We start from the raw sequence: 25,036 nt of genomic DNA on the forward strand, positions 1-25,036 counted from the left end.
GCAGTGAGCTGAGATCACACCACTACACTACAGCCCAGGCAACAAGAGTGAAACTCCATCTCAGAAAAAAAAAAAACCTAAAAAAAAGAAGTGGGCAAAGGACATGAACAGACACTTTTCAAAAGAAGACATACATGTGGCCAACAAGCATATGAAAAAAAGCTCAACATCACTGATCATTAAAAATTGCAAGTCAAAACCACAATAAGATATCATCTCACACCAGCAGGATGGCTATAATTAAAAAATCAAAAAGTAACAGTGGCTCACGCCTATAATCCCAGCACTTTGGGAGGCCAAGGTGGGTGGATCACTTGAGGTCAGGATTTTGAAACCAACCTGGCCAACATGGTGAAACCCCATCTCTACTAAAATTACAAAAATTAGCTGGGCGTGGTGGCATGCACCTGTATTCCCAGCCACTTGGGAGGCTGAGGCATTAGAATCACTTGAACCCGAGAGGCAGAGATTGCAGTGAGCTGAGATTGCACCACTGCACTCCAGCCTGTGTGATGGAGCGAGACTCTGTCTCAAAAGAAAAACAAAAGAGGTACTGGCAAGGCTGTGGAGAAAAAGGAACACTTATACACTGTTGGGGGAGTGTAAATTAGTTCAACCATTGTGTAAAGCAGTGTGGAGATTCCTTGAAGACCTAAAAACAGAACTACCATTTGACCCAGCAATCCCATTATTGGGTATATATCCAAAGGAATATGAATCATTCTATCATAAAGACACATGCATGTGTAGGTTTATTGCAGTGCTATTGACAGAAGCAAAGATTTGGAATCAACCTAAATGGCCATTAATGATAGATTGGATAAAGAAAATGTGGTACATATACATCATGGAATACTCTACAGCTGTAAAAAAGAATGAGATCATGTCCTTTGCAGGAAAAGGAACTAGAGACCATTATCCTTAGCAAACTAATGCAGGAACAGAAAACCAGATACCACATGTTCTCACTTATAAGTGGGAGCTAAATGATGAGAACAAATGGACACATAGAGGGAAATAACAGGTACTGGGGCCTACTGAAGGGTGACGGGTGGGAGGAGGGAGAGGATCAGGAAGAATAACTAATGGGCACTTGGCTTAATACCGGGGTGACAAAATAATCTGTACAGCTGGATGCGGTGGCTAATGCCTGTAATCCCAGCACTTTGGGAGGCTGAGGCAGGCAGATCGCCTGAGGTCGGGAGTTTGAGACCAGCCTGGCCAACAGGGTGAAACTCCATCTCTACTAAAAATACACAAATTAGCCAGGCCATGGTGGCATGTGCCTGTAATCCCAGCTACTTGAGAGGCTGAGGTGGGAGAATCACTTGAACCCAGGAGGTGGAGGTTGCAGTAAGCTGAAGTCATGCCATTGCATTCCAGTCTGGGGGATAGCGACAGAGCGAGACCCTGTCTCAAAAAAAAAAAAAAAAAAAAAAAAGAATCTGTACAACAAACCCCTATGACATGAATTTACCTGTGTAACAAACCTGCACATATACCCCTGAACTTAAAAGTTCAAAAGAAAAAAATCCATTTTGAGTTGATTTTTGTAAAAGGGATAAGAGTCTAATTTCATTTTTCTGCAGGTAGATACCCAGTTGTCCAACATTTATTGATTAGACTGTTCTTTCCCCATTAGGTGTTTTTTGTATCTTTTTTCAAAACCAATTGCCTGTAAATTTGTGGATATATATCTTGGTTCTCAATTCTGTTCCACTGGTATATCCGTATGTTTTTATGCTAGTACTATGCTATTTGGATTACCATAGTTTTGTAGTATAGTTTGAAGTTAGGTAGTGTGATGCCTCCAGCTTTGTTCATTTTGCTCAAGATTGTTTTTGCTGTTTGGGGTCTGTTGTAGTTCCATATAAATTTTAAAATTGTTTTTTCTATTTCTGTCAAAAATGGCACTGGAATTTTGATAGGAATTGCATTGAATCTGTATATTGCTTTGGATAATATGGACATTTTAACAATATTAATTCTTCCAGTTCATCAATATGGGATAACTTTCCATATATTTGTGTCTTCTTTAATTTCTTTTATCCATGTTTTATAGTTTTCAGTGTGCAGATCTTTCATCTTCTTGGTTAAATTTATTTGTAAAAATTTTTTGTTTTTATAGCTATTGTAAATGGGATTGTTTTCTGGATTACTTTTTCAGATTGTTTTTAGTGCATTGAAATGATACTGATTTTTGTATTTTGATTTTTGTATCTTGCCACTTTACACAATTTGTTTATTCTTACAGTTTTTGGTGGCGTCTTTATGGTTTTCTATATATAAGAACATGTTATCTGTAAACAGGAACAGTTTCACTTATTTCTTTCCAATTTGGATGCCTTTTGTTTCTTTTTCTTACCTAACCACTCTGGCTACACCTTCTAGTACTATGTTGAATAGAAGTGGGAAGAGTAAGCATCCTTGTCTTGTTCCTGATCTTAAAGGGAACTCTTTCAACTTTTTCACTATTGAGTATGATGTTAGCTGTGAGTTTGTCATATATGGCCTTTCTCATGTTGAAGTATTTTTTTATATCTAATGTGTTGACAATTATTATAATGAGAGGATATTTAATTTTGTCAGATGTTTTTTTCTGTGTCTTTAGAGATGATCATAGTGTTTTGTCCTTCATTCTGTTATGTGCCATATTTTGTTTATAGATTTGCATATGCTGGACCATCCCTGGTATGAATCTGACTTTGTCATCATGAGTGATCCTTTTAATGTACTGTTTAATTTGGTTTCCTAGTATTTTGTTGAGGAATTTTGCATATGTGTTCATTATGGATATTGTCCTCTAATTTTTTTTTTCTTGTAGTGTCCTAGTGTGGCTTTGGAATCCGGGTCATGCTTGTTTCATAAAATGAGTTTGGAAGTATTCCCTTTTCATTTTTTTGGAAGAGTTCTTAGTTCATACAGAACATTCTTCAAGATAGATCATATGTTAGCCCACAAAACAAGTCTTAACAAATTTAAGAAGATTGAAATCATACTGAGTATCTTTTCTGATTACAGTGGTATGAAACTAGAAATCTGTAACAGGAAGAATTTGGAAAATTAACAAACACGTGGAAATTAACCAACGGTTCGAAGAAGAAATTAAAAGGACATTTAAAAAAACCTTAAAAAATATGGAAGTACAACATACCACAACTTATGGGATAGAGCAAAAGCAATTCTAAGAGGAAAGCTTATAGCAATAAACACCTACATTGAAAGAAAAAAAGATCTTTAATAAACTTAACGTTACACCAAAAGAAACTAGGAAAAGAACACACTAAGCCCAAACTTAGCAGAAGGAAGAGAATAATAAAGATGAGAGCAGAAATAAATGAAATAGAGACTAAAAAAACAATAGCAAAGATCAATGAAGCTAAGAGTTGGCTTTTTGAAAAGATAAACAAAATCAACAAACCTTTAGGTAAACTAAGAAAAAAGAGAAGCCTCAAAAAAAAAAAAAAAAAGAAATGAAAAAGGATACATTATAACTAATACCACAGAAATAAAACAGGTCATAAAAGACTACTATGAACAATTTGTATGCCAACAAATTGGATAACCTAGAAGAAATGGATAAATTCCTTGACACGTACTATCTACCAAGACTACATCATGAAGAAATAGGAACTCTGAATAGACCAATAAAAAATAAGGACATTGAATCAGTAATAAAAAGTCTTTTATTAAAGAAAAGCCCAGGACCTGATGGCTTTACTGCTGAATTCTCCCAAACATTTAAAGAACTAATACCAATCCTTCTCAAACTCTTCCAAAAGCATGCAGAAGGGGGAACACTTTCCAGCTCATTTTATGAAGCCAGTAGGTAAGTATTCTCCTCATAGACTTTCTATTCATATCCTTTTCTTATTTTACTATTGAGTTGTTTTTGTCTCTTGTTTTTGCTGTGAGACAGGCTCTCACTCTGTCGCCCAGGCTGGAGTGCAGTGGCACAATCATAGTTCACTGCAACCTCGACCTCCCCAGGCTTAGGTGATTTTTACCTCAGCCTCCCAAGTAGCTGGGACTACAGGTACGTACCACCATGCCCAGCTAATTCTTTTATTTTTTATAGAGACAGGGTTTCTCCATGTTGCCCAGACTGGTCTTGAACTCCTGGGCCCAAGGGATCTGCCTGCCTCGGCCTCCCAAAGTGCTGGGATTACAGGCATGAACCACTATGTCTGACCTCTTTCTTATTTGGAATATTTCTATATGTATTTTAGATATTCTCTTTGTTATAAATTTTGTTGGTACTGTAAGGGAGGCAAAATTTTACCTCCACCCTTTTAGGGTTTTTGGCTGGGCCTGAGAATTAAATTGACATAAGACAGATCAACAGGAGAAAATCATACAAATTTAATAGGAGTATTAAATGGCCTAGGAATATGCATAAGGAAATGAAGACCAAAAGACAAGTTAGAGTTGAACACTTACATACTGAATCGGAGAAAGAGTAGTAAAATGAAAATGTGGGCTGGGCATGGTGGCTCACGCCTGTAATCCCAGCACTTTGGGAGGCCAACGTGGGTGGATCACTAGGTCAGGAGATCGACACCATTCTGGCTAACATGGTGAAACCCCATCTCTACTAAAAATACAAGAGAATTAGCTGGGTGTGGTGGCAGGCGCCTGTAGTTCCAGCTACTCGGGAGGCTGAGGCAGGAGAATGGTGTGAACCCGGAAGGCGGAGCTTGCAGTGAGATTGCGCCACTGCACTCCAGCCTGGGAGACAGAGACTCCGTCTCCAAAAAAAAAAAAAAAAATGACAAGGCAAAGGAACTTGGGTGTTTAATTGGGTGGAGTAGTGGCCAGGAAATAAAGATTAGTTTAATAAGGTTTGTATAGATTTCCCTGGACCTCAGTTTACACTCCTTGATGATAAGACCGTTACTTGTATAAAGAGGGTATCTTTCACATGGGAATTTTGTCTTCTGTTTTGAAGAAACGGAAGGAAGTTCATAGTGATCATCTTGCACCTGCTGTTTTTCAAGTACTTTTAGCCTAGATTTTCATTTTACCAGGTGGCATAATTTGGGTGTGGAGTGATCTTAATTATTTCAGTATCTTCTAGTTTTACCTACAAGTTTTAGCTTTTCTCCATTTTACCTACTTTCACTGGATGCATTTCCCTTACATTCTTCTACCTGCATTTATGTGAGATACCATTCTACTGAATCTTAAATCCAGTATGATCATCTTTACCTTGATGTCCCTGTACTGTTTCCACATCATTTTTTTTTGAGATGGAGTCTCTCCCACATCAATTTTTAAAATAGAGCACATTGTTTGCTTTTTCAACTGACCTTTCCATTCATATTCTTAGTCATATTGGCATGTGCCATTGTTCACTCAGTAACTTAAGCTAGATACCCTATTTTTATTTTAATTTATTCTTCTTTAGTAGTCTGAGGAAATAGTACTAAGGTAAATGATGGATTATGAGAATATTGAATAAATAGACTAGCTAAGGGTTAAACCTTGGTGACCATACACTGGAAAATAATGAGAGAGGAATTGAGGCAATTTTTCAGAATCAGTATTGTATAGTGATTGAAGGCTGTTATTCTGGAATCAGACTATATTCAAATCACCTCCTTTCATTTATTTATGACTTACTTTTAAAGAAATAAGTACATTTTATCAACAAGCTAAGTGAAATATACCCTGAAAAACATTTAACCCTCATTGTAAGAATTTTCACATACTGAAATATTCAATCCAAGTCAGTTTTTCTTCAGGATTTGTTTATGTAGCAGTCACTCAGTGTCTCTTTCTACTTGCTAATTTTCTACTTGCTAATTCACTTAATTCAGTGTGAAAGTTCAGACTCTGGGTGGGAAAGAAGAGGTGAGTTGCAACTGAGCTTTTCACAGTTCTTGTATGTGTGTGCACATGTGTAGTGGTGTGGTAGGTTGCAGTTCAGTTTTATTTCAACTTTCCACATACAGAGTTAGCTTAGGCATCCTCAACTGTGCTCTGACTTCCAAGCAATATGAAACAACATACCTATATGTCAGCGGGTGCATTCGTGAGTAGCATATAGTAATTAAAAGTAGATAGAGTTGGTTGTATATATCCATGACTTATATTTTTTATCCTGTGTTTGAGCTCTATTTAGATTTCTCTTTTGGTTTTTGTTTTGTTTTGTGGTTTTTTGTTTTTTTTTTTTGTTTTTGAGACAGAGTCTCACTCTGTCACCCAGGCTGGAGTGCAGTGGCGCAATCTCTGCTCACTGTAAACTCCGCCTCCTGGGTTCATGCCATTCTCTTGCCTCAGCCTCCCGAGTAGCTGGACTACAGGCACCCACCACCACTCCTGGCTAATTTTTTGTATTTTTAGTAGAGACGGGGTTTCACCATGTTAGTCAGGATGGTCTCGATCTCCTGACTTCGTGATCCACCCGCCTCAGCCTCCCAAAGTGCTAGAATTACAGGCGTGAACCACCACGTAAGTTTTTAATTCTCTGAAGTTTGAGAACATGAGTCTTAAAGTATAATTCTTACAGCTGAATTTGACTACAGTAAAACTTTTGAATACCTAGTAGAGTTGTTGGTCTGTCTAATAGCATATTTGTTTTTTCTCAACTGTTAAAGTGGGAGAAAAGAAAAGATGTATTAAAATACTCTTTAAGTTTTAGGTTTTTAGCATGTTTTTTGAGGGGGAAAATTTTTTAGCTTGAATTATATAATGCCTCTCTAACAGTTATATACTGCTAAAGATTTTTTTTTTTTTTAATTCTAGGGTATATGTGCACAACGTGCAGGTTTGTTACATATATATACATATGCCATGTTGGTGTACTGCACCCATTAACTCGTTATTTACATTAGGTACATCTCCTAATGCTATCCCTCCCCGCTCCCCCCACCCCATGACAGGCCCCAGTTTGTGATGTTCCCCTTCCTGTGTCCATGTGTTCTTATTGTTCAGTTCCCACCTATGAGTCAGAACATGCAGCGTTTGGTTTTCTGTCCTTGAGATAGTTTGCTCGGAATGATGGTTTCCAGCTTCATCCATGTCCCTACAAAGGACATGAACTCATCCTTTTTTATGGCTGCATAGTATTCCATGGTGTATATGTGCCACATTTTCTTAATCCAGTCTATCATTGTTGGACATTTGGGTGGGTTCCAAGTCTTTGCTATTGTGAATAGTGTCGCAATAAACATACGTGTGCGTGTGTCTTTATAGCAGTATGATTTATAATCCTTTGGGTATATACCCAGTAATGGGATGGCTGGGTCAAATGTATTTCTAGTTCTAGATCCCTGAGGAATCGCCACACTGACTTCCACAATGATTGAACTAGTTTACAGTCCCACTAACAGTGTAAAAGCGTTCCTATTTCTCCACATCCTCTCCAGCACCTTTTGTTTCCTGACTTTTTAATGATGGCCATTCTAACTGGTGTAAGACGGTATCTCATCGTGGTTTTGATTTGCATTTCTCTGATGGCCAGTGATGATGAGCATTTTTTCTTGTGTCTTTTGGGTGCATAAATGTCTTCTTTTGAGAAGTATCTGTTCATATCCTTTGTCCACTTTTTGATGGGGTTGTTTGATTTGTTCTTGTAAATTTTTTTTAAGTTCTTTGTAGATTCTGGATATTAGCCCTTTGTCAGATGGGTAGATTGCAAAAATTTTCTCCCATTCTGTAGGTTGCCTGTTTACTCTGATGGTAGTTTCTTTTGCTGTGCAGAAGCTCTTTAGTTTAGTTAGATCCCATTTGTCAATTTTGGCTGGTGTTTTAGTCATGAAGTCCTTGCTCATGCCTATGTCCTGAATGGTATTGCCTAGGTTTTCTTGTAGGGTTTTTATAGTTTTAGGTCTAACATTCAAGTCTTTAATCCATCTTGAATTAATTTTTGTGTAAGGTGTAAGGAAGGGATCCAGTTTCAGCTTTCTACATATGGCTAGCCAGTTTTCCCAGCACCATTTATTAAATAGGGAATCTTTTCCCAATTTCTTGTTTTTGTCAGGTTTGTCAAAGATCAGATGGTTGTAGATGTGTGATATTATTTCTGAGGGCTCTGTTCTGTTCCATTGATCTATATCTCTGTTTTGGTACCAGTACCATGCTGTTCTGGTTACTGTAGCCTTGTAGTATAGTTTGAAGTCAGGAAGCGTGATGCCTCCAGCTTTGTTCTTTTTGCTTAGGATTGTCTTGGCAATTTGGGCTCTTTTTTGGTTCCATATGAACTTTAAAGTAGTTTTTTCCAATTATGTGAAGAAAGTCATTGGTAGCTTCATGGGGATGGCATTAAATCTATAAATTACCTTGGACAGTATGGCCATTTTCACGATATTGATTCTTCCTGTCCATGAGCATGGAATGTTCTTCCATTTGTCTGTGTCCTCTTTTATTTCATTGAGCAGTGGTTTGTAGTTCTCCTTGAAGAGGTCCTTCACATCCCTTGTAAGTTGGATTCCTAGGTATTTTATTCTCTTTGTAGCAATTGTGAATGAGCGTTCACTCATGATTTGGCTCTCTGTGATTGGTGTATAAGAATGCTTGTGAGTTTTGCACATTGATTTTGTATCCTGAGACTGCTGAAGTTGCTTATCAGCTTAAGGAGATTTTGGGCTGAGACGATGGGGTTTTCTAAATATACAATAATGTCATCCGCAAACAGGGACAATTTGACTTCTTCTTTTCCTAAATGAATACCCTTTATTTCTTTCTCCTGCCTGATTGCCCTGGCCAGAACTTCCAACTCTATGTTGAATAGGAGTGGTGAGAGAGGGCATCCCTGTCTTGTGCAAGTTTTCAAAGGGAATGCTTCCAGTTTTTGCCCATTCAGTATGATATTGGCTGTGGATTTGTCATAGATAGCTCTTATTATTTTGAGATACGTCCCATCAGTACCTAGTTTATTGAGAGTTTTTAGCATGAAGGGCTGTTGAATTTTGTGGAAGGCCTTTTCTGCATCTATTGAGATAATCATGTGGTTTTTGTCTTTGGTTCTGTTTATATGATGGACTACATTTATTGATTTGTGTATGTTGAACCAGGCTTTCATCCCAGGGATGAAGCCCACTTGATCTTAGTGGATAAGCTTTTAGATGTGCTGCTGGATTTGGTTTGCCAGTATTTTATTGAGGATTTTCGCATGGATGTTCATCAGGGATATTGGTCTAAAATTCTCTTTTTTTGTTGTGTGTCTGCCAGGCTTTGGTATCAGGATGATGCTGGCCTCATAAAATGAGTTAGGGATGATTCCCTCTTTTTCTGTTAATTGGAATAGTTTCAGAAAGAATGGTACCAGCTCCTCTTTGTACCTCTGGTAGAATTTAGCTGTGAATCCATCTGGTTCTGGAATTTTTTTGGTTGGTAGGCTATTAATTATTGCCTCAATTTCAGATCCTGTTATTGGTCTATTCAGTGATTCAACTTCTTCCTGGTTTAGTCTTGGGAGGGTATATGTGTCCAGGAATTTATCCATTTTTTCTAGATTTTCTAGTTCATTTGCATAGAGGTGTTTATAGTATTCTCTGATGATAGTTTGTATTTCTGTGGAATCGGTGGTGATATCCCCTTTATCATTTTTTATTGTGTCTATTTGATTCTTCTCTCTTTTCTTCTTTATTAGTCTTACTAGTGGTCCATCAATTTTGTTGATCCTTTCAAAAAAACAGCTCCTGGGTTCATTGATTTTTTGGAGGGTTTTTTTGTGTCTCAATTTCCTTCAGTTCTGCTCTGGTCTTAGCTATTTCTTGCCTTCTGCTAGCTTTTGAATGTGTTTGTTCTTGCTTCTGTAGTTCTTTTAATTGTGATGTTAGGGTGTCGATTTTAGATCTTTCCTGCTTTCTCTTGTGGGCAATTAGTGCTATAAATTTCCCTCTACACACTGCTTTAAATGTGTCCCAGAGATTCTGGTGTGTTGTGTCTTTGTTCTTATTGGTTTCAAAGAACATCTTTATTTCTGCCTTCATTTCGTTATGTACCCAGTAGTCCTTTAGGAGCAGGTTGTTCAGTTTCCATGTAGTTGAGTGGTTTTGAGTGAGTTTCTTAATCCTGAGTTCTAGTTTGATTGCACTGTGGTCTGAGAGACAGTCTGTTATAATTTCTGTTCTTTTACATTTGCTAAGGAGTGTTTTACTTCCAACTTAGTGGTCAGTTTTGGAATAAGTGCGGTGTGGGTGCTGAGAAGAATGTATATTCTGTTGATTTGGGGTGGAGAGTTCTGTAGATGTCTATTAGGTCCGCTTGGTGCAGAGCTGAGTTCAATTCCTGGATATCCTTATTAACTTTCTGTCTTGTTGATCTATCTAATGTTGACAGTGGGGTGTTAAAGTCTCCCATTATTATTGTGTGGGAGTCTAAGTCTCTTGATAGGTCTCTAAGGACTTGCTATATGAATCTGGGTGCTCCTGTATTGGGTGCATATATATTTAGGATAGTTAGCTCTTCTTGTTGAATTGATCCCTTTACCATTATGTAATGGCCTTCTTTGTCTGTTTTGATTTTTGTTGGTTTAAAGTCTGTTTTATCAGAGACTAGGATTGCAACCCCTGCTTTTTTTTGTTTTCCATTTGCTTGGTAGATCTTCCTCCATCCCTTTATTTTGAGCCTATATGTGTCTCTGCATGTGAGATGGGTCTCCTGAATACAGCACACTGATGGGTCTTGACTCTATCCAATTTGTCAGTCTGTGTCTTTTAGTTGGAGCATTTAGCCCATTTACATTTGAGTTTAATATTGTTATGTGTGAATTTGATCTTGTCATTATGATGTTAGCTGGTTATTTTGCTCGTTAGTTGATGCAGTTTCTTCCTAGCATCGATGGTCTTTAAAATTTGGCATGTTTTTGCAGTGGCTGGTACCAGTTTTTCCTTTCCATGTTTAGTGCTTCCTTCAGGAGCTCTTGTAAGGCAGGTCTGGTGGTGACAAAATCTCTCAGCATTTGCTTGTCTGTAAAGGATTTTATTTCTCCTTCACTTATGAAGCTTAGTTTGGCTGGATATGAAATTCTGGGTTGAAAATTCTTGTCTTTAAGAATGTTGAATATTGGCCCCCACTCTCTTCTGGCTTGTAGGGTTTCTGCCGAGAGATCCACTGTTAGTCTGATGGGCTTCCCTTTGTGAGTAACCTGACCTTTCTCTCTGGCTGCCCTTAACATTTTTTCCTTCATTTCAACTTTGGTGAATCTGACAATTATGTGTCTTGGAGTTGGTCTTCTCGAGGAGTATCTTTGTGGAGTTCTCTGTATTTCCTGAATTTGAATGTTGGCCTGCCCTGCTAGGTTGGGGAAGTTCTCCTGTATAATATCCTGCAGAGTGTTTTCCAACTTGGTTCCATTCTCCCCGTCACTTTCAGGTACACCAATCAGATGTAAATTTGGTCTTTTCATATAGTCCCATATTTCTTGGAGGCTTTGTTTGTTTCTTTTTACTCTTTTTTCTCTAAACTTGTCTTCTCGCTTCATTTCATTCATTTGATCTTCAATCACTGATACCCTTTCTTCCACTTGATGAATCGGCCACTGAAGGTTGTGCATGCATCTCATAGTTCTCGTGCCATGGTTTTCAGCTCCATCAGGTCATTTAAGGTATTCTCTACCCTGTTTATTCTAGTTAGCTAATCGTCTAATCTTTTTTCAAGTTTTTACCTTCTTTGCAATGGGTTTAAACATCCTCCTTTAGCTCAGAGAAGTTTGTTATTACCAATCGTCTGAAGTCTTCTTCTCTCAACTCGTCAAAGTCATTCTCTGTCCAGCTTTGTTCCGTTGCTGGTGAGGAGCTGCATTCCTTTGGAGGAGAAGAGGCACTTTGCTTTTTAGAATATTTGGCTTTTCTGCTCTGGTTTCTCCCCATCTTTGTGGTTTTATCTACCTTTGGTCTTTGATGATGGTGACGTACAGATGGGGTTTGGTGTGGATGTCCTTTCTGTTTGTTAGTTTTCCTTCTAACAGTCAGGACCCTTAGCTGCAGGTGTGTTGGAGTTTGCCGGAGGTCCACTCCAGACCCTGTTTGCCTGGGTCTCACCAGTGGAGGCTGCAGAGTAGCAAATATTGCAGAACGACAAATGTTGCTGCCTGATCCTTCCTCTGGAAGTTTCGTCTCTGAGGGACACCCGGCCATATGAGGTGTCAGTCGGCCCCTACTGGGAGGTGCCTCCCAGTTAGGCTACTTGGTGTTCAGGGACCTACTTGAGGAGGCAGTCTGTCCGTTCTCAGATCTCAAACTCCATGCTGGGAGAACCACTACTCTCTTCAAAGCTGCCAGCCAGGATGTTTAAGTCTGCAGAAGTTTCTGCTGCCTTTTGTTCAGCTATGCCCCGCCCTCAGAGGTGGAGTGTACAGAGGCAGGTGGGCCTCCTTGAGCTGTGGTGGGTTCCACCCAGTTTGAGCTTCCAGGCCACTTTGTTTACCTACTGAAGCCTCAGCAATGGCAGACGCCCCCCACCCCCAGCTGCCTTGCAGTTTGATCTCAGACTAATGTGCTAGCAGTGAGCTAGGCTCTGTGGGCGTGGGACCCTCTTAGCAAGGTGCGGGATATAATCTGCTGGTGTGCCGTTTGCTAAGACCGTTGGAAAAGCACAGTATTAGGGTGGGAGTGTCCCGATTTTCCAGGTACCGTCTGTCATGGCTCCCCTTGGCTAGGAAAGGGAATTCCCCGACCCCTTGCACTTCCTGGGTGAGATGATGCCCCGCCCTGCTTCAGCTCATGCTCTGTGCACTGCACCCACTGTCTGACAAGCCCCAATGAGATGAACCCAGTACCTCAGTTGGAAATGCAGAAATCACTCATCTTCTGCGTCACTCATACTGGGAGCTGTAGACTGTAGCTGTTCCTATTTGGCCATCTTGGAACCTCCTCCTAAAAATGTAACCTTTATAGATTCATTGAGGACTTTTGACTTCATTATATGGCGAATGTATATGACTTCATTAGGAGGCAACTAATATTTTGGCTTTCTTTCTTTGGAATTAGCTTCTTAGTTTGCATCTGACTGACAATCGTGTTAATAGAGGCTATTTTTTTTTTGCCTTAAATTGTCTTATTGAGAAACTTACAATATTCCATTGCATAAAACAGATGAAGGTATTAATTTTATACCTTTATGGAAAGCAATTACAGTACCTGTGATTGACTGTCAGATTTGAAAATGGTGTAACTGTGATCTAACAAGAAGAAACAGGTTTTAAAAATTGTATTGCATTTTATCACCACTCTTTGCCCTCAAAACAATGATTTTACTTTAAATAGGAGAAGAGAAAGGAAATTGACATTTTTGATTACCTATCATTTGTCAGGTGTTATTTAATCTGTGTAATCTCATTTTATAACAAAGGAAACTGACTCAGGGGTTTCAGTATCTTACCCAAGGTCACATAGCCCATTAGTGCTCTTAAGTAGACCTAGCTTTTCTTTAATGACAACAAAATGTCTAGTCAATTAAAAATGTAAAGTTTATTTAAAATTATGAGTTATTAGAAAAATATGATATAATGTACAAAGTACGAATGCTCTGGAAAATATGTAACTCTTGATTTTCTCATTTTATTCTTGTGCAATACAATCCTTCTTATGTCCATCAGAGAATTAAAGTGGTGAACATTTTGAACTTCCTTCATACATTAGCCAGCTGGCATGTTTTCCTAACAAAATATTTTCTGATTTGACCACAGACTCTCTCAATCAGTTGTTACTGGTTTGAATAATAGAATATGCTGTCATGGTGGGCACCTGATCATGAAAACTGATATCTGGAGTGCATTTTTATTTGGATTTAAAATGTTTTTACAATCCCAGTATAAACACTGTTAATCTAGTCAAAACTTTTTCTCACAAGATCAAGAGCTTGCATAGTTTTACTTTAACTAGTTATAGTCAAAAGGGTAAGAATAAGTTGTGCATTTACATTACACAAAATCTTATTTTAAACATGAAGGATGTCAGACTAAAAATAGTGTTAGGAATTTTTGAGATAAAACAGTTTAGTTTTAAAACTCTAAATAACTGGATTTATTTAATTTACATAGCATTTGGAAATTTTCTGATGTGTAACCTTTGTGGGGTTGGGGAGTAAGTGTACAGTTTTTGGTACAATGCTGTAAAATTACAGATATGTCCTACTTTTGGAGAATAGAGCCAACGTTTGAGAGTTACTGATTTTTTTGTTTTTGGTTATTCATTGAACTAGTTTCATGAAATAGAATTAATTTCCATTTTCATGACACAACAGGCCCCTGCACTGAGGACAATGAGGATAATTTTTTTAGTTGTGTTTGTATAGGTGAGTAAAGAGCTGCTTATTTTAGGGCAGTTTGGACACTTAGTCTTAAATGTGGATAGTAAGTACTACCAGTGGCTAATTATTATAGGAAGTATAAAAATGTAGATTTAAAAGGGTCAAATATATAGAAAATAATATTTAGGAGTACTTGATTTCTTTCTGTTTTTGTTGTGTAAAGTTTATATTGTAGTTTAGTTCTAGTGAACTATAGTTGTACTTGAATACCCACCCATCTTCAAATGCAATGAGTTGACAGATCTTGGTGTTAGTGGAAACTACTAAAATATTAAAGGAACTTAACTATAGAAGACAGCAATGTATTACATTTCATAAATCATATATGGATACTTAAAAATATTTAGTACTCATGGTGTATTAAAAAGGAGTAGTTAGAATTTAATTTTTGCTGAATTAGGGCTGGCAGCTTTTGGAAGGCATCATTATTAATTTCTAGAATATTAATGAGGGAGCAGAATGGAATCAATAAAAAAAACCTTCAACTTGTTCACTGAGAGAATTTATTATGCAGATGTTGAAGAAGACTTTAAAGAAAGCATTATAGTTAGATAAAATATTAGCATGCAAACATGTTGGTAACATTAGTGGGTCTCTAAGCAACTATATGTCACTGTAGCCAGGTTATAATCTGTTTTATTTCTCGTGGGAAAGATAGAAATTCTGTCAAAAAAGAAAAAGAAAAAGAATAATTTTGCCTGATTACTAACATCTGACAACTTATAGAAAGAAATCTGTGTCTTTTTAGCACTTGTTTGTTACAGTTTCATGTGTCCATGAGCTGAGAAGAATCAAAATTAATCTCTGGCTCAAGGTTTTACACTTGATCTTAGCCAAAAGGCCGAGAAGCAATGGCTCAAGGTTTTAGCACTGATGTTTTGCTTTCCTAGTAATAGTAATGAAACATAATTTTATTGCTTCAAAGAGAATAAAATACCTAGGAACCCAACTTACAAGGGATGTGAAGGACCTCTTCAAGGAGAACTACAAACCACTGCTCAATGAAATAAAAGAGGATACAAAGAAATGGAAGAACATTCCATGCTCATGGGTAGGAAGAATCAATATGGTGAAAATTGCCATACTGCCCAAGGTAATTTATAGATTCAATGCCATCCCCATCAAGCCACCAATGGCTTTCTTCATAGAATTGGAAAAAAACTACTTTAAAGTTCATATGGAACCAAAAAAGAGCCCGCATCACCAAGTCAATCCTAAGCCAAAAGAACAAAGCTGGAGGCATCACGCTACCTGACTTCAAACTATACTACAAGGCTACAGTAACCAAAACAGCATGGTACTGGTACCAAAACAGAGATATAGATCAATGGAACAGAACAGAGCCTTCGGAAATAATGCCACATATCTACAACTATCTGATCTTTGACAAACCTGAGAAAAACAAGCAATGGGGAAAGGATTCCCTATTTAATAAATGGTGCTGGGAATACTGGCTAGCCATATGTAGAAAGCTGAAACTGGATCCCTTCCTTACACCTTATATAAAAATTAATTCTAGATGGATTAAAGACTTAAACGTTGGCCGGGCGCGGTGGCTCACGCCTGTAATCCCAGCACTTTGGGAGGCCGAGGTGGGCGGATCACGAGGTCAGGAGATCGAGACCACGGTGAAACCCCATCTCTACTAAAAATACAAAAAATTAGCCGGGCGCAGTGGCGGGCGCCTGTAGTCCCAGCTACTCGGGAGGCTGAGGCAGGAGAATGGCGTGAACCCGGGAGGCGGAGCTTGCAGTGAGCCGAGATTGCACCACTGCACTCCAGCCTGGGCGACAGAGCGAGACTCCGTCTCAAAAAAAAAAAAAAAAGACTTAAACGTTAGACCTAAAACCATAAAAACCCTAGAAGAAAACCTAGGCATTACCATTCAGGACATAGGCATGAGCAAGGACTTCATGTCTAAAACACCAAAAGCAATGGCAACAAAAGACAAAATTGACAAATGGGATCTAATTAAACTAAAGAGCTTCTGCACAGCAAAAGAAACTACTGTCAGAGTGAACAGGCAACCTACAAAATGGGAGAAGATTTTCACAACCTACTCATCTGACAAAGGGCTAATATCCAGAGTCTACAATGAACTCAAACAAATTTGCAAGAAAAAAACAACCCCATCAAAAAGTGGGCGAAGGATATGAACAGACACTTCTCAAAAGAAGACATTTATGCAGCCAAAAAACACATGAAAAGATACTCACCGTCACTGGCCATCAGAGAAATGCAAATCAAAACCACAATGAGATACCATCTCACACCAGTTAGAATGGCAATCATTAAAAAGTCAGGAAACAACAGGTGCTGGAGAGGATGTGGAAAAATAGGAACACTTTTACACTGTTGGTGGGACTGTAAACTAGTTCAACCATTGTGGAAGTCAGTGTGGCTATTCCTCAGGGATCTAGAACTAGAAATACCATTTGACCCAGCCATCCCATTACTGGGTATATACCCAAGGGACTATAAATCATGCTGCTGTAAAGACACATGCACACATATGTTTATTGTGGCACTATTCACAATAGCAAAGACTTGGAACCCACCCAAATATCCAAGAATGATAGACTGGATTAAGAAAATGTGGCACATATACACCATGGAATACTATGCAGCCATAAAAAAGGATGAGTTCATGTCCTTTGTAGGGACATGGACGAAATTGGAAATCATCATTCTCAGTAAACTATCGCAAGGACAAAAAACCAAACACTGCATGTTCTCAATCATAGATGGGAATTGAACAATGAGAACACATGGACACAGGAAGGGGAACATCACACTCTGGGGACTGTTGTGGGGTGGGGGGAGGGGTGAGGGATAGCATTAGGAGATATACCTAATGCTAAATGACGAGTTAATGGGTGCAGCGTACCAGCATGGCATATGTATACATATGTAACTAACCTGCACATTGTGCACATGTACCCTAAAACTTATAATAATAATAAAAAAAATTAATCTTTATGACCGTATTTTTAGACTAAACCCTTGGAGTATTATGTTATATGGGAATTCACTATGGCAATGAGAATTTTAAATACGAGATTAAAAATAGATTAGCCAAAAGAACGAAAAGGAACTAAAAAGAATCAAAATTTCCCCCCGTCAATAGTACTTAAGTGTAGTTTACTGCCCACCCGTCCATCCATTTTGGGTAGAAGAAATTTGACGAATTTCAAGAAATGTAACAGCAGCTATGTATTTACCAGTTTTATCATGTGCAAACTTGCCTTAGTTGTTCATATTTTATAAAATCATGAAAACCTTTTTCTTTTATATCTGGTTTCCAAAATTGTCTCATAGTTCAACTTGGGTGTTCTCTTCAAACCCACAAAAATTGAATGTAGACTTTTCCAAAATTTAATTTGTATTTCTTATCTCAGTTATAAGTTATTGAATATTCTGGTACCCAACTTTATTTTTTTTTTTGGCATTATCTTTTTCAGCACAGTGGAGAATTTACAGTCTCTCTCAGTGATGTTTTGTTGACGTGGAAATACTTGCTCCATGAGAAATTGAACTTACCAGTTGAAAACATGGACGTGACTGACCATTATGAGGACGTTAGGAAGATTTATGATGATTTCTTGAAGAATAGTAATATGTTAGATCTGATTGATGTCTATCAAAAATGTAGGGCTTTGACTTCTAATTGTGAAAATTATAACACAATATCTCCTGTAAGTATTTTTTAAACAATTCTATTTTAATGAAATTAAAATTTAGCTCTATTTATTTTGAATTATAGTATCACCAGTTATAGTAACTTGGTAATGTTTTTGCTTTGTGAATCATGTTAAAAATGGGAAAATTTAGCTACCTGAAAGCTACTTATTACTTGAAAGAAAGATTTTGTGGTAAATTTTCTTGGACTTGTGTTATTGTTATTTAGTTGCTATACGAATAGCTTCTTATTAGATCAAAAATTCGTAACAAAGAAATTAGTCCCAAATGCCTGATTTCTTTTTGAATCATGTCAAACATTGCTTTTGTATTCACTTTCTTGATTTAATGTGCATCTGTTCATTTGGCATATGTTGGATAAATGATTGGTGTGAGTTTTTCTATGGATTAATAATGTTATTTTACTACATATAGGTATCATTTATTTTATGAAAATAGTATTATGCAATATACCTGTGATAATAGACTATTCTTTTTTTGCACAAGCATTTTTTTAATGGAGTATAAATGTAAAAATTAAATGGAGTAGTATTCCTTGCAGTTTGGTTTTGTCTACGTTAGAATTTATAGACTGTTTTAGAATATATTTGGGTGTATCTAGTTATTTTTAAAGTGTTGGAAATATTTTTAGTTATTTGAACATTTACTGAGTGCCAATAAAGTAGTAGTTAAATAGTGGCAATAAATAACTGAAGCTGGAATTAGAAGAAAATGTTTACTGTATTTTGTAAGATATTCAATTATTTTATAAATATTTCAATACAATACTTGAGAACGTGTTTTAGCTGATTATAATAGAAACCTCCACTACAATAGTTATTTAGAGAAAAATAGAAGTATAACTCTTTTATGTAAGATGTCTAAAGATATGCAACCAGGACTGATATGAGAGCTCCATGGTTATCAGAGACCTGGACTTTTTCTATCATTCTGCTTGCCCATTTTAGTCCTTGGTTCCTACCCTCAAGACCATTTTATGGTCCAAGATGACTGTTGGAGCTCCAGCCATTATATTCATTATATTGGTATTCCTTGTACCAAGAAGTAGTAAGGAAGAACAGCACTTTGCTTTTTCTCTTAAGGGTATATAGCTTTTTCTTTCATCTTATTGTCAAAAGGTTAGTCACATGGCCACAACAAGCTGCAAGGGAGGATGGAGAATATAGATCTTATTCTGGGTAATATCTTGCCAGAATAAAAACAAAAGCTCTATTACTAGGGAAGAAAGGGAGAATGGATATTGGCAGGCAGCTTGCTGTCTTTGCCTCATTGAACTATCACAAAAACCTTTGCCTTGTTACAGCTTCCTCAAAACATATCCACACATGTACAACTACACTATGGTAAGGATACTTGTAAAGATAGCTTTTTAAATTCTTCCTTAGCTATATTTTATTTGCTTGCTTACAGAGATGATTTTTGTCTATTTTTCACATTGTTGATTTAGAGAGGCTTAATCATATATCAGTACTGGATTGTAGGACAACAAAGATCTTAAAAACCAGTGACAGTATAATCTACCCGAGGTCTTTGGGTGCATTGTTTTCCTTCTATTCCTCGCCCTTGTCTAAGTCCTCTAATAAGTTTCCTCATTTGAGTGGGTTAAGTTATAGTATGATATGTATCAGGGTACAAGTTTGAGGTTGTCTCTGTGGGAGACTCTCTCCAAATGTCATCATGTCATCAGGAGTAAAATTGAAGCTGCTAAGATGGTAGTACATGAAGTAGAAAATGTTCTGCATTTTAACCATGGAAGATCAACAACTTAATCTCTGATACTATTGTTTGTTCTAGGGAAATTTCCAGTGCGGGGAAAAAGTAGACAGGAAAATATATCCCTAGATTGATTTCTCAAAAATGCACTAAGTATAATCCCAATTTTTGCTAAAAGTCTCTTTCAAGATACATATTAGAATATTCCAAACAGTTTTGAATGTCATGATCCTGAATTTTCATAATCCTGATAAAGTTTCTTTGTTTCATATTTGTTGTAGCTGAAATAAGGTAGGGATTATGAGGAATTAAGATAAAGCTAAGTCAGGGCAATTTTGGGAATGTGGTCACTTAAACAGTGCCCCTTCCCTCTTCACTCTCTACTTACGATTCCTCTCCTAAGGAAAATGGATTCAGGGCCCATGGGCATCTCGGAGCATACAAGGCCTTAGATTGTAACTGGAGTCTAAGTAGAGAGATTTGTTACAGGGCTTGCTTTCTCATGAACTGAGCAAGTATCTGGAAGACAGGATCAGAGACCTGGGGTGAGGAGCAGAAATGGTTAATCCTGAGAAGAGCTTAGCCTCAGAGATCTGTGGACGTCTTTGGGGGAAGGTCAGCAAATGACCTCTGTAGGTACGCTCATATTCCCTGACCCTCAAGCCAAGAAGTAGCTGAATAGATGGGCTCATTTCTTGTTGGTGAGGCTTGGGAGAACACTAGACTCTTCCTTAGCCTCAGCAGATGACTGGTAGCCTGTTTGTTTGTCCACTGCTGCTCTGTAAGTATAGATATAATTTCAACTTCTATTACTTGTAGAACTGTCATCACTTAAGCTACCTCAGCAGTCAGATCTGAGTCCCAAAAAGCTAATGAAGAAAACAGCACACCATTTAAGGGTTTCCAGCAGCCAGAGAAGGATGAGTTAGCTGACAACACACATGTGTAACAGAACAGAGCTACTGGGGGCAATCACAGCAACTTGAATACGTATAAATGTTAGATACTTGGGAAAATTCAAGAATAGCACCTCAACATAAAACTATGGATCTGGCAAAAAAGAAGGCAGCGCGCCTGCGTGGGCCTGGGTCTGGGTGGGGGTGCCGCGGGTGCTTCATGATGCTGGGCTCTTTGGGATGGGGGGTGGCAGAGGGTGCTGCAACTACCCACGGAAGAATGCAGCCGAAGGCATAGGTTTTTGGCTTTAACTTCTTTGTGATGAGAAGGCTACCCTTGAGAAAGCTCATAAAATGTAGCACCTCTGCAGAAATGGTCCTTAGTTGGAGCCTGCGGCTGCTGGGAGATGCATCAACATCAGTGAATGGAGTCCTGTGGGTGGGTCCCCAGTGCCTGCACACTTTTTAGGACCTTCTGATCTACCTGGCAGGGGTCAACTATACAGCCACCTTCAGAAAGAGGAAGCTTGCTGCTGTCTAGGCCAGATCTCTTGGCTCCTGGGAAAGATCCACCAGTGTCAGCCTTATTGACTCTGGAGCGGCAGAAGGGAGAGTCCCTCTTAGCATGGAGCTGGTCCCTAAACTTGAGATTGCCTGGGATTCCCATCACGGTCCAGAAGAAGAGACGAGACCTGAAGAAGCTGGCGGCTGTCATGCGGCAAGTGAGACAATGGGAAAGCCACCTGCTTCAGAACATTGAAGAAGCCACCTGGCACCAACTCACTGTCCAAGCTGAGAAGAAGGAACCAGGGACCCAAGGAGCTTCAGTTTAATATAAAACCAGGAGCAAACCTCCAAAGTCCAGGCATCTCAGAGAAATGCTTTTTTTGTGTGCACATGGTTACCAAATACAGAGCTAGATTTTATTTTTGTAAATATTTGCATCTCCTACTTTATCAAAAAGTTTTCTTTTTTCTTCCTAAAAACCAAAGAATGGTTTTATTTCCAACTGCATCCCTTGCTCTGCTGCTTCCTTGCTCCTCTTTTAGATGTTGGGCAGGTGGGCTGGGTCTTCTCAGGGATGCAGATGAAAGCTTGTTGCTAGAGTGGAATAAAAAAGGGCAGCCCCAGTTCGAAATCTCAGACTGGATTGAAAAACACAGGACATAATATAGTTTAAGTCCATCTAGGATCTTCTGTTTTAAGAGACAGGTGTAAAGATTTACTCTCAAACTGCAGGATGGGTGGAAAGTATTCCAGATCAAGGTTCCAGTTCTCCCTGGGAGCACCCACATTTCTTTTAAGGTTTCTAGCAGAGATGTAATGATGAAATTACTCACAAAAGGAATTAGATGCAGGCTGGTAGTTGCAGTTACTGGGTTACTATAAATTTCACGTATTGATGTTCTACATATGTGGTAAGAATTTACTTACTGTGTAGTATGTTTAAACATTTGTAAGTTTTATAAGCTAGTTCCTCCTTTATAAGCTGACAATTCAAGTTGTTCACTGTTTTCCTGTGACAGTTATTATCTGGTTATAAAATTATCAGATAAAAATAAGAGAAGGTTATTACTTTTTCAAATACAACATGAAAGTATAAAAAAGCAGACTTTCCTTTGTAATTGCATAACATTGAGATAAATACTTCAGAGTAATTTCATCTGATATTTATTAAAAATCATTTTCATGACAATTAAAAAAAAAAGGGTTCCCAACCCTTTGGTAGATCAATTCAGACCAAAATTAGTCTCTTGAAAATTAAGCACAATAAATATTTAAAGCACAAAGAAAAATATTAGGTAAAGAAATCATGAAGTACTTAGTAATTTTCCAAGTAGAACAGTAAAACAAAAAAAAAAAAAAGGAAAAAAGGAGTTAAACAGAAACAGATGCATAAGAGGCTATAATTAAATACATAATAATTTGATATAAATATATTTGTTATAAGACGTATTTTCCTTAGCTGAAACAAAAGCAGATAGCACCGTTATTGTAGGTTGGCCTTTTGAGATATCTTTTCAGGTTCTTTGCATGTCTGACACCCATGGTTCCACCTGGACCTACCCAGAAGCAATTCAGCATGCAGGACGACAGCTTTGATCCCCTATGATTTCATCTCTGCCTCCACCAATCAGCAGCAAGCCTAGCCACCCCTCACCCCTTCTTCCAAATTGCCTTTGAAAACCCCCTAACCTATGAGTTTTGGATGAGATTGGTTTGAATACTAACTGTCTCCCATGTGGCGTGGCCAGCCTTGCGCCTATTAAAGTCTTTTTTGAGACAGGGTATCACTCTGGCGCCCAGGTTGGAGTGCAGTGGTGTAGTCGCAGCTCACTGCAGCCTTCCTGGGCTCAAGTGATCATCCCACCTGAGCCTCTTGAGCAGCTGGGACTACAGGCACATGCCACCATGCCCAGCTAATGTTTTGCATCTTTCGCAGAGACAGAGTTTCATTGTGTCGCCCAGGCTGGTCTTGAACTCCCGGGCTCCAGCAATCCACCTGCTTTGGCCACACAAAGTGAGGATTACAGGTGTGAGCCACGGTACCTGACCCTAAACTCTTTCTTTACTGCAGTTATGTGGTCTTTATTTGTGTAGCAGACAGGAAGAACCCATGGGCAGTTACATTATGAAGTTTAATTATATGTATTCTTAATGATTGCTAACAACTGTCAGGTAATACTCTCAACTGAAACATCAATGACACTGAGTAGAGCTTTGTGTGAAGTATTTTTTATAGTCAGCATAGCATTTTATTAGTAATACTCTTATGTTTTCTACAGAGTCAACTACTGGATTTTCTGTCTGGCAAACAGTATGCGGTAGGTGATGAAACTGATCTTTCTATACCAACATCACCAACAAGTAAATACAACCATGATAATGAAAAGGTACTGATAAACTGTGAGTAAATTAAAGCAGACTATAATCCCTTTCAAATCACTGAATTTGGTGGTACCTTAAAGTTACTAATGCTTTGTAAAAATTTTTTTTTACAAATCTTTAGTTTGTTTAAAACCATATTCGCAAAGAATAATACATTGGAGTCTGGTGAGAATGTGATAAAAGAGTCTTTATGGTTTGGGGCCAAGGTAACAGGCATTGAACAAAAATAGTTATCATTCAAAGTATCAGGAAAGTAATCGAAGGTCCAGTTTGTCAGAGTTCTTTGACTCTCTTTGGTAAACTTCACATTTACTCTTTTAGATGGTTCATCCTTGGGAGAATATGCTCAACTGAAAAATCTGGTCTGTACCCCTTGCAGTAGTACAACTCATATATCAGGAGTTTGGATAATAGGGTTTGTCGTATAAACCACCGAAAAGTAGTGCCACATACAAGTTTGGTTTAATATAATTTACGTTCAGCTGAATACTGTGCTGGGTACCTAAACATATATGGTAACTCCACTAACCATAGTAGTAGTACTTACGAAAACGGGGACTAAACTGTGACCTTTTTTCTCTCTTGCCCAAATTCCTATTTAAGGGGCCTGGGGAGTTATACCTTCTAAACTGTAACATCTCATCAGATGGGTTTTATTTAACCCTCTATAATGTGGTTTACTTTCCAGCCTGACTCTGGCATAACATCACATGACAGAGAAGGAAATAAAAATATTTTACCCCAAAATATGTTTCTTTGCCATATTTTGAAATGGTCCTACAAAGCTGTCTTTTGTGGAGGAAAATTTGCGTTTGTAAAGGATCTCTATCAATTAACTAAATCTTTCCCCTTCCAGGCCCTCCCAGTCCTGAAGAGATAACTGAGAGTCTAGCACCTTTTAATAGGAAGCATTTGCCATCTATTGTTTCTAAGGGTGGCCACCTATGAGACTTCATCTACATAATAAGAACCTTGGTCTTCACAGTCCCATATCTTAAACCAGAGACTCCTTTCTACTGATTCCAGGTCTTTAGATAGTAATTCTTTCAACCAATTGCTTGCCAATCAGAAAATCTTTGAATCTACCTATGACCTGTAAGCCCCATTTCAAGGTGTCCCACCGTTCCAGGCTGAACCAATGTTTACCTCACATGTACTGATTGATGTCTTATGTCTCTCTAAAACATATATTACCCCAGCTACTTGGGAGGCTGAGGCAGGGGAATTGCTTGAACCAGGGAGGTGGAGGTTACAGTGAGCTGAGATCACACCACTGCACTCCAGCCTGAGTGACAGAGGAAGACTCCATCTCAAAAAAAACAAAAACAAAACAAAAAAACTATATATAACCAAGCTATAACCCAACCACCTTGGGCACATGTTCTCAGGAGCTCTTGAGACTACATCTCAGGCCATTGAGAGACAGGACTAGCTGGATTTCCTAGGCCAACTAAGAATTCTTAAGCCTAGCTGGGAAGGTGACCGCATCCACCTTTAAACAAGTGGCTTGCAACTTAGCTCACACTCAACCAATCAGGTAGTAAAGACAGCTCACTAAAATGCTAATTAGGCTAAAACAG

At 38.2% G+C, this 25,036-nt stretch overlaps 1 protein-coding gene across 28 annotated transcripts in view; it reads left to right on the forward strand.

Moving 5' to 3' along the window:
• PARPBP (PARP1 binding protein) overlaps window positions 1-25,036 on the forward strand; it is an 80,992-nt gene that overhangs the window by 10,606 nt on the left and 45,350 nt on the right. For 12 of the 28 annotated variants that reach the window (XR_008670535.1, XR_008670536.1, XM_055358794.1 and 9 more), the window contains exons 3-4: window positions 17,721-17,954; window positions 23,354-23,461. The exons of 5 other annotated variants lie outside the window; for them this stretch is intronic. Coding sequence is in view for 21 of the 23 variants with exons in the window: in XM_055358794.1 (XP_055214769.1) it covers window positions 17,721-17,954; window positions 23,354-23,461 (342 nt within the window). In the remaining 2 variants the exon portion in view is untranslated. Of the gene's footprint in view, window positions 1-17,720; window positions 17,955-21,058; window positions 21,290-23,353; window positions 23,462-25,036 lie in introns of all 28 variants that reach the window. 11 more of the 28 variants (XM_055358790.2, XM_055358796.2, XM_055358795.2 and 8 more) reach the window with 3 other exon arrangements.

Source organism: Gorilla gorilla, chromosome 10, assembly GCF_029281585.2.
Source record: "Gorilla gorilla gorilla isolate KB3781 chromosome 10, NHGRI_mGorGor1-v2.1_pri, whole genome shotgun sequence".
Taxonomy (NCBI): domain Eukaryota; kingdom Metazoa; phylum Chordata; class Mammalia; order Primates; family Hominidae; genus Gorilla; species Gorilla gorilla.